This window comes from Neoarius graeffei, chromosome 3 (assembly GCF_027579695.1).
Source record: "Neoarius graeffei isolate fNeoGra1 chromosome 3, fNeoGra1.pri, whole genome shotgun sequence".
Lineage (NCBI taxonomy): Eukaryota > Metazoa > Chordata > Actinopteri > Siluriformes > Ariidae > Neoarius > Neoarius graeffei.
Genome location: NC_083571.1, coordinates 79,093,021 through 79,103,588, shown reverse-complemented (window position 1 = coordinate 79,103,588; position 10,568 = coordinate 79,093,021). Strand labels below are relative to the sequence as shown.

At 39.9% G+C, this 10,568-nt stretch overlaps 1 protein-coding gene across 2 annotated transcripts in view; it reads right to left on the bottom strand.

The window, feature by feature from the left end:
- Positions 1 to 3,241: 3,241 nt before the first annotated feature.
- The window catches only part of usp46 (ubiquitin specific peptidase 46), a 48,799-nt gene continuing 41,472 nt past the window's right edge, over positions 3,242 to 10,568 (bottom strand). For both annotated transcript variants that reach the window (XM_060917397.1, XM_060917398.1), the window contains exons 5-9: positions 9,745 to 9,821; positions 9,553 to 9,636; positions 7,388 to 7,585; positions 4,442 to 4,520; positions 3,242 to 4,350 (exon numbers count right to left, since the gene is read on the bottom strand). In XM_060917397.1, coding sequence (XP_060773380.1) covers positions 4,249 to 4,350; positions 4,442 to 4,520; positions 7,388 to 7,585; positions 9,553 to 9,636; positions 9,745 to 9,821 — 540 coding nt within the window. In that variant the 3' untranslated portion in view covers positions 3,242 to 4,248. The remainder of the gene's footprint in view (positions 4,351 to 4,441; positions 4,521 to 7,387; positions 7,586 to 9,552; positions 9,637 to 9,744; positions 9,822 to 10,568) is intronic.

Below are 10,568 nucleotides of genomic sequence, written 5' to 3'. Positions count from 1 at the left end.
TGAGGGTCCATAGCAGCCATCATGAGTGGGTTGACTTAAACTCATTACAAGATCTTGATGTAATCCATTAGTGCTGAACTAGGATCAGCTTCTGAAACTGTTCCCTTAGTGTTAACTGATCTCAGAAAAGCCTTAAAATGTACCGAATACAGACATCCTCTCCTTCTCCTCCACCCCAAATTAAAAAAAAAAAAGTTGGGATGGTATGTTGAAATTAAATCTGAAAACAATGATTTGTAAATAATCTTTGACCTGTATTGCACTCAAAACAATACAACAGCACATTATTTGATGTCTTCCTTCATGAGTTTTTTTTTTAATCAAAATAAAACATTTCAAAATGAGTTGGGACATTTACCACTTTATAATGTTCCTATTCCTTCTCACAACACTTAAGACACCAAGTGATGAAGCATTTCAGGTGTTATTTTGTCCCATTCTTCCTGTAAACAGGTCTAAAAGGTATACAACTATGGAATCAATTTTGTGCCAAAATGTTCATACAATACTTTTGAAATATCAAACAAAAACGACAAATCAAAATACAAAAAAAGAAAAAAAAAAAAGTCGATTTTTTTAGACTGGCAAACAAATTATTTGTGTAATCGTGCAAAATATCAGTCTATTACTCTTCAGAAACCTTTTATTTTTGTTCCGTGTCTTTCTCAGTTTTGTTTGATGTAACTTATTTTGGTTGCGATTCCAGCTTTCTCGTTTGCGCTCCCTGACTTTTTGCTTGCAGTTTTGGCACAAACTTCCCGTGTGGGTGGGCTGTCCAGGAATGCATTCCCATTGGCTAACTTGTGTTTGACTGACAGCTACGCTCAGCCATTCCCCCGGAAGCTGTTGTGGCCATTTCCTACTCGGATTTTGGCGGACTGTTTGACGAGTGACCGATCCATTGACGGTAAACAAGGATCGAGTGGACTTCAGTGGCGACTATGATATTGAATTAATTCAACAAAGTGTAAATTCAATATCATAGTTGCCACTGAAGTCCACTCGATCCTTGTTTACCGTCAGTGGATCGGTCACTCGTCAAACAGTCCGCCAGAATCCGAGTAGGGAATGGCTGAGCGTAACTGTCAGTCAAACACAAGTTAGCCAATGGGAATGCATTCCTGGACAGCCCGCCCACACGGGAAGTTTGTGCCAAAACTGCAAGCAAAAAGTCAGGGAGCGCAAACGAGAAAGCTGGAATCGCAACCAAAATAAATTACGTCAAACAAAACTGAGAAAGACGCGGAACAAAAATAAAAGGTTTCTGAAGAGTAATAGACTGATATTTTGCACGATTACACGAATAATTTGTTTGCCAGTCTAAAAAAATTGACTCTTTTTTTGTATTTTGATTTGTTGTTTTTGTTTGATATTTCAAAAGTATTGTATGAACATTTTGGCACAAAATTGATTCCATATACAACAGTACAGGGTCGTCAGTGTCATATTTTTCATTTCAGAATACACCACACGTTCTCTATTGGGGACAGAGGGGTAGGCACCCTCTCCTTCCACAGCCACGCCTTTGTAAGTAATGTGTGCAGAATGTGGTGTTGTACTGTCTTGTTGAAATATCTCTGTCATCTTGAAGGCTACATATGCTGCTCCAAAATCTCAATGTACTTTTCTGCATTAATGCTCCATCACAGAAGTGCAAGTTACCTTTGCCAAGGGCACTGACACAACCCCATACCATGACACGCCTTGGCTTTTGGACTTGCTGCTGGTAACAGTCTGGATGATTCTTTTCGGCTTTGGTCCAGAGCAAGTGGCATCCATTTCTTCCAAAAATTACCTGGAATATGGATTCATCTGACCACAATACACTGTGTGATGGTCCATCCCAGATGCCTCTGAGCTTCGAGAAGTCGATGGCGCTTCTGGACACAGTTAACATAAGGCTCCCTTTTTGCACAGTAAAAGTTTTAACTGGCGTTTGTGGATGTAACTCCATATTGCAGTGCTTGGCAAACGTTTGCCAAAGTAATCCCGAGCCCATGTGGTTATATCAGCTATACATGAATGACCGTTCTTGATGCAGTGCCGTCTAAGGGATCAGAGATCACCGGTGTTCAGCTTAGGCTTGAGCCCTTGCCCTTTACACACTGAAATTCCTCCAGATTCTTTGCATCGTTTCATGATTTTATGCACCACAGAGGATGAAAGATCCCAATCTCTTCATATCTTTCTTTGAGGTACACTGTTTTTAAACATTTCAATACATTTTCTCACCCATTTGTTGACAAAGTGGAGATCCTTAGCCCATCTTTGCTTCTCAAAGACTAAGCTTTACCTGGATACTGATTTTGTATCAGATTATGATTACAATCACCTGTTTCAAATCACATCATTATTTAATCGTTTTACCTCGTTACTAGCCCTAAATTGCCCCCGTCCCAACTTTTTTTGTAATGTGTTGCAGACCTGAAATGCAGGAATGGATGTATATTAACAAATGAAATGAAGTTGACCAGATAAAATATGAAATATCTTAGGTTCATTCTGTCTGCAATAAAATACAAGTCAAAGTAAATTTAGAAATCAATCACTGCTTTCTTTTTTTATTTGCATTTTCCATACCATCCCACCTTTTTCTGATTTGGGCTTATATTATTATACTACATTAAGAAAACATAACGACCATCATTTCAGATCAGTGAAATATTTAAGCGGTGTGCAAGATGGCATAATGGAATCTGAATTGCACTCCAGATAAATGCTGACAGGATTTTCTTGAAATTGTTATAACTGCTTCACTTGACCTAAGACAGTCAAAGCACTGGAGATCTGGGGTCAAAGTAGGAGCTTTTTCATCGACTTTCCTCTGTATAAGAGGGAACGTTTATATGAGTGCAGTGAAATGGTGATCAGTGCTCATCAGCATATACTGTATATCTCTACATTTATTACATCTTTAACCTGTAAGCAGATGTGTCTGCATAATCTGAATAACAATTTACCTAGTTTCCTCTGCAACACCAAGCACAACGGTGGTTGGATAACAGGTGTGTTACATAAGGAAAAGACGATGCAATAACAGAGCTACAGCCTTGAATCATGGCTCCATAGGAGTATCATTGTGAGTTTAAATGTAACTTTCAATGGATGAATGTCTTTCTGCCTGTCATGGTTTGCTGCTGATGTAAGGCAGGAATGACTTTGTTGACCTGAGATATTCATGGCCCGGTGACTGTCATGCAGATTTAGATTTAAAGAGTATATATATAGCAGCAATGGCCCATTTTCTCTCAGGAAGGTTTTAATGCCAGAAAATTATCAGACTAGACCAGAGAATTGTCTTAAATATGAACATACTCAAAACCTTTACCTTTATCTTGGTCCATCAAAATGTATTTACCAGACACTGTATGTGAAAACTTCCCCAATAATTACCCCGTTCTTCCTATAGTGCTCCACGATGCAGCGAATGCACAGAATGCAACTAAACCCCAATAGCAAACTGGGTGGAAATAAAGAGATACTTTGCTTTAGTAAAATAAAAAGGCCATGATTTCATACCTGGGCAGATAACGCAAGCCAAAAGTCTTAACTGTCCAATATGATAAAGAGGTAACAAACATTCATTCATTGTTGGCTGCATTTGGATAATTCAACGGGAACGTCTTTGTGAGAAATCAGAATTGGAGGACTGAACAGACACATATAATACACAAATGTATAAATTAAAACATCCTGTTCATACATACATCTGTGCCAAGGAAACCACACTGATCTCCAAAGAGAAGGACCCTAAAACGTTGAAAAAAAGTGAAGGAGGACTCAGCTCTGGGAGCGGATGATTCCCGATGGCTAGATGGTGAGATCAGTTTGATTCCTTCCTTTCAAGATCTTGACAAGAGTGGTGTCATTCAATATGTTGTTCTTTTGCTGCTTTTGTAGTATGTCATTATGTACGTTGATGCTTTTTGTTCATAAAGTGCCTTCTATATGCAGGTGACTGACCGAGGGTCAGTTTGGATGCATCCCTCCCACCCCACCACACAGCCCCCCCCTCCAGAATGCAGTGGTGATGTAGAGGGCATTCTGGGAAATGTAGTATTGGCAAAAATGAGGTTAGAGTGCTATTGGCACAGCTTTCAGAATTTGCTCCTGAGTGCGAGTGTGTGAAAGTGGGCTGTGGTGTGGATTGCATGGTGTTAGTGATTGAGCTACATTTCTTCCAATTGTTTTGTCCCCTACTTTCCATCCTTTGCTCTTTGTTCGCTCTTTGTTCATCCCCGGATCCTGTCACTCCCGAGACTGATAGAAAAGGATGTAGCCTGACTCAGAGTTCTTAGAGATGTCGGAGGTCAAACCATAGAACTCCTCTATTGCCTGTGCATCAATTTTCTGTGTGGGAGAAAGGAAGAAAGAGTTGATTACGAACACACATATTTGGCAAAGTTCTTCTAAATGGCAGGTCATAAGGGCATATACACACCTCCACAATGTCATCATCAAACAGCAGCCAGAAGCCATGACTCTTCACTATTGTTATGTAGTGTCCTCTGTTTGGCCCACTATCACAAGACAATGCACAAGATGATGATGTGTGTGTGTGTATAGTGTAAGTCAACAGTACATCTAAAAGCCTTCCTACACCAAAACAGTTATGCTACGTAAGGAAAAACACACGGTGCAGTTATATGAAAATAATGCATGCCGGGGGATATGATGCAGCACATCGTAAAGCATGCCACCCCAAAATATATGATTTCTGTATAACAGCATGGACTGGAGTGTGTAATTCCACTTATACCACAGCGATTTTCCAATAAGTTCAATGTTTAATTTTTTAAATGGAGGACACATTGCACATTTTATGTTTTAGTTCAATGTTGTGGAATGCCCAAGAGACAAGTTAGTTCCTGTTCGCAATTACATTATAGTCACGATAATCAGTCTCTCTCGGCTTTCTCATGCTGGGAAACTTACGGAAAGCACCATGACCGTTACAAAGCGTTTACACTCAGAACTCCTATGTTAAATAAATGTCTCCTAACAACAAAAAAAAAAAGCCACCACATCAATGACATGTTTTACTTTGTTAAACAAAAACATTTAATCTGTATTATTAGTCTTCGATTATATGGAGCATCTGCTGTACAAGTCCCTGTGAATGAGCTGTTACTATGGAAACAACAACGTATTAGTAGGCATGTAATAATATATCATGCAACAATAAACTGTGATACAGATTTATGATGATTTGAATCGATTAAATTTAAAAAATGAATCGTGATAATCATCAAACTGTGTAATCTTAGGTTTTTTTTCCTAGCTATAATTGTGCAGTTTAGACAGCAGAGAGTGCAATAACATACAACAGCAGGAATACACGTGACTTCACTATAGGCGGAAGTAGCACAGTTCTAAAGGTGTGAAAACCTAGTCTGGCTAACGCAACTTCAAAGCTCTGCGAGCATTGGTCTGGCAAAGATATTAAGCCCAACCGTTTCCCAAAGCGCGTGGTTGACCCGCCTCCCTGAAATGCCTCAGTTTGCTACTGGTCGAAGCCAGAAAAGGCTGTGACGAAGCTTAAACCAATCACATCACTCTTTCCTCTGACGTATGTGACGCGACGGAAACTGCTTGAGTAACAGGAAGAAGATAAATACCTCCAGGGCTGCTCTTTGCTCCGTTTTCAATGAGAACTTCCCGTTGAATGCTTTCAATACAGCATCTACCACTGTGCCAAAGGCTTGCCACTGCTCCATGTTCGTAATGTTTCTAGTGAATGAAGCGCTTCCGGCATAGATTCTGTAAACAATCTATGGCTTCCGGTCGCAGTTCTACTACGTCACTGCCTTGAACACGCCTCTACCCAGGGCCGTTGGAGATGCTCAAAGCTGATTAGCTCCCGATTTTTCGGGAGCTTGGAAGAGCTGGAGATAGCTTGCCTTGCCAGACTAAGTTCGCAACAGGTCCCCGTGTTGCGTCACACTTAGGATGGGCGGGCCCAGGCTAGTGAAAACCACTGAGCTCTATATAAAATCTGGAGCACTCATAGGCTCGTCAGAGTGAAGTCATCTAGCCGCCATCTTACCACTTGCATCGTGTGTATTTGGTTTGTGTGTTAAACCATCATATCCGGTCAAACTTGCCCCAAGAAAAGTATCTCCTGCCTTCCCCCCCCTTTATTTTATCAACTTTACTCCCATTCCTTACATATCTTTATAGTGTTCCCCTTCACTGTTAGTTTTTTCCCCCTTTTCCAGTTCAGTCTCTGATCATTTTTTGAACGGCTCTTTTACTACTATAATTATTTTTAGGGAGGTTATTTCAGTTTTTCTCTTATACAGTGCATCTTTCTCTTTCGTATAGTTCTTTCCATCTATCTCCATCTATTTATTCTTATTTTACCAACACAAAGGCTGTACCATATTTCCTTTCTGTTTAGGACAGTTGTTGAGACAGGATTATTTTCTCATGTTATTTGCCATTTTCACTTCATTCTCACAGTCATGTCTGAACAATATTTATTGGTCACATAATTCACGATCACAATATTCATGCAGCTTGTGACCAATAAATACTGTTCAGACATGACTGTGAGAATGAAGTGAAAATGGCAAACAACATGAGAAAATAATCCTGTTTCAACAACTGTCCTAAACAGAAAGGAAGTATTGTACAGCTTGCGCGTATATATATGAGCTCTCCAGATTTTATATAGAGTTCAGTGGTGAAAATGCACACAAAACAAAACCAGATGTAAAATGGGAAAGAGCTGTTGTGTGATTGATTGTACAAATAGATTTAACAAGAAATCAGAGCTCTCTTTTACAGACTGCTGAATGCTGAAGAAAAGAGAGGCAAATGGAGGGAGTACAAATGTTCAAAGTTTATTAAGAAAAGGCCTATTTGTTAACTAACTTATTTTTAAATAAAGGAATATTTTAGTTAACAGGTTATTACATTTTACTACAATCTTTATAAATGTGGGTAAATTATTTTTAGTTATTATGAAAGTGAAACAAAAGTTTTTTTTTCTAAAGGGGAATATGCAAGTTGATAAAGAATAGAAAAATAAAATGTTGCATTTTTTGAGCAACAAAATTTTCTTCATTTAAATTTTTTTTTTCCAAAAATCAAATTGGGAACACAATATTGTGAATTATGAATTGGGCGAATCGTTACATGCCTACATATTAGAACAAGAGCATATAAACCTTTCGTTCATGTTACAGCCTTAACTACTGTCCGAGCCATGTCGTTATACAAAAATAACGCACACCTTCTGACCAAGCAGATTTGAGAATTAAATTTTTGTCATCAATTATGCAGCCTGTGTGCTGTGACCTTAAGAACATCAACAACAACATAAGACGTTGGTGTTTCAGGGGGTTTAGATGTTTGGTAAAAGTCTGTGCACCCACTGTATTACCTGCCACAGTGTACCACCACAGCCACAAGGTCATACATGCGGTCGAGGTTGATGGCGTCGGCGGATGTGTTGAAGAGGCGTAGCTCGAGTGGAAAGACCACGCGATAGCTCAGCTTTGTGTAGCGCTGCAACTGCTCCATGTACTTAAAGCGTTTCAGATGCAGGGCCAAGATCATGGGCAACTTCTTCACTCGCATGCTGGAGGAGACAACACACACACACACGATAAACAAAAAAGAAAAAAAAAAATCAAGCAATACCATATTTTCTTCCAATTTTGTCATTGCCAATTCCTGCACAAATGCTAACACTATCCTTTGATTCTTTACTTATATTATTACATTACATTTTACACACACACACACACACACACACACACACACACACACACACACACACACTCTTGCAAAAGTATTCATCCCCCTTGGTGTTTGTCCTGTTTTTTCACATTACAAGCTGGAATTAAAATGGATTTTTTGGGGGGCTAGCACCATTTGATTTACACAACATGCCTACCACTTTAAAGGTGCACATTGCTTTTGTTTTTTTTTTTTTTAATTGTGACACAAACAATAATTAAGATGAAAAAACAGAAATCTGGAGTGTACACAGGTATTCACCCCCCCCCAAAGTCAATACTTTGTAGAGCCACCTTTTGCGACAATTACAGCTGCAAGTCTCTTGGGGTATGTCTTTATTAACTTAGCACATCTAGCCACTGGGATTTTTGCCCATTCTTCAAAGCAAAACTGCTCCAACTCCTTCAAGTTAGATGGGTTGCATTGGTATACAGCAATCTTCAAGTTATGCCACAGATTCCCAACTGGATTAAAGGAATGGCCTAGTCAAAGCCCAGACAAGACATTTAAATGTTTCCCTTTAAACCACTCCAGTGTAGCTTTAGCAGTATGTTTAGGGTCGTTGTCCTGCTAGACCGTGAACCTTCGTCCCGGTCAAAAAAACTTTTGGCTGACTCAAACAGGTTTTCCTCCAGAATTGTCCTGTATTTAGTGCTGTCCATCTTTCTTTGAGTCCTGACCAGCTTTCCTGTCCCTGCAAATGAAAAACATCCCCACAGCATGATGCTGCCACCACCATGCTTCATTGTTGGGATGGTGTTCTCAGGGTGTTGCGCCACACATGGCATTTCCCATGATGGCCAAAAAGGTCAATTTTTGTCTCATTTGACTAGAGAATCTTCTTCCATGTGTTTGGGGAGTCTGCCACATGCTGTTGGGCAAACTCCAAACGTGATTTTTTTAAGCAATGACTTTTCTGGCCACTCTTCTATAAAGCCCCGCTCTGTGGAGTGTACGGCTTAAAGTGGTCCTATGGACAGATACTCCCATCTCCGCTGTGGATCTTTGGAGCTCCTTCAGTGTTATCTTTGTTGCATCTCTGATTAATGCCCTCCTTGCCTGGTCTGTGAGTTTTGGTGGATGGCCTTCTCTTGTCAGGTTTGCAGTGGTGCCATATTCTTTCAATTTTGCTATACTGGATTTCATGGTGCTCCCTGGGATATTCAAAGTTTGGGATATTTATGACCCAATCCTGATCTATACTTCTCCACAACTTTGTCTCTGACCTGTTTGAAGGCTCCTTGGTTTTCATGTTGCTTGCTTAGTAGTGTAGCAGAGTCAGGGTCCTTCCAGAACAGGTTGATTTATACAGACATCATGTGACAGATCATGTGATACTTTGATTGCACACAGGTGGATCTTAATCAACTAATTATGTGACTTATGAAGTGAATTGGTTGGACCAGCTCTTATTTAGGGGTTTCATACGAAAAGGCGTGAATACTTATGCACACTCCAGATTTCTGTTTTTTCATCTTAATTGTTTGTGTCATCATTTAAAAAAAAAAATCAAAACAATGTGCACCTTTAAAGTAGTAGGCATGTTGTGTAAATCAAATGGTGCTAACCCCCCAAAATCCATTTTAATTCCAGCTTGTAATGTGACAAAACAGGACAAACACCAATGAGGATGAATACTTTTGCAAGACACTGATATATGTAAAAGGAAACAAACACTCAGACTCTCGCCTATATATTAGTGGATTAGTGGCACCATCAGATGTTCATGCATGTGATCACAGAATCAACCATTCACAGATGTAAATGAAATCAGTGCAGTGCAAAATGCAGGATAAACCCACTGACCGTTTCTGGGCCTCTTGCTTGCTGCAGCAGGTTTCACAGTAGTACTTATACTCACTGCACAGCGTCTCCGTGTTACTGAAGTCCCTGTACACGCAGGCACGACAAATCAGAAACACTCCAACAAAGAAATATCTCCCCACTGGAACCTCAAAGACAGTGTCACTCTTGGTTAGATCATGCTTGCGTAAATACCTGAGACAATGTGTTATTGAAGTGTTCTGCTCGACATCTACAGACAAATCTAGGAAGTCCTCGTCTTTACTGCTTACCTGTAATTGGCAAAAACAGATCATTCTGGGGTGTGGGTTTTAGATTGTCAAGTTTATCTGCATCATCTCACTTTATTAGCATCAGTCCTGTACAGTATTCAACGAAAAGGTTGTAACTTTCAAACTCCAACTTAAAAAACAAAAAACACCCCCTTAACTCAGGACGGTCTCCTCAACACCGAGTTCAGCAAGTGACATCAAACCAGCGTGACCGCTCACAGCATCAACAATTAATATAAGCAGTATTTCTTACCTTTACATATGTTATACTATACACACACGTTTTTGTATTAGTTCAATCAACATACAGACAGGTTCGCTTGTTAAACCCGACATTTTCTGAGCATTTCCACACTCACAGTGTGATGAGATCTCACAGGATTGGGACTAAACATCTGCATGTCCATAAGAAAACCACTTGTTAATGAGGCTAATCAGGAGAAAAGGCTTCAGGCTACATCCACACGACAACGGCAATGAGATTTTTTTTTTTTAAATATCGCATCCACATGGGCAACGGCTCAGTTACATTTCAGGTCCATATGGCAACGGAACGCTTGCTGAAAACGATGCAATACACATGCCACACCTCTAGGTGCGCTGTAAGACGGTCCCATCGGAGACACCAGAACAATAGAAGTAGACGCATGCGCATAAACCCCTTCTTCTGTAGCTTTAGCCACATAAAGTTTTGATTATTAAATCAGTAGCGTAAAATGAAAGACGCAGAAAGAGGAATGAACGGGG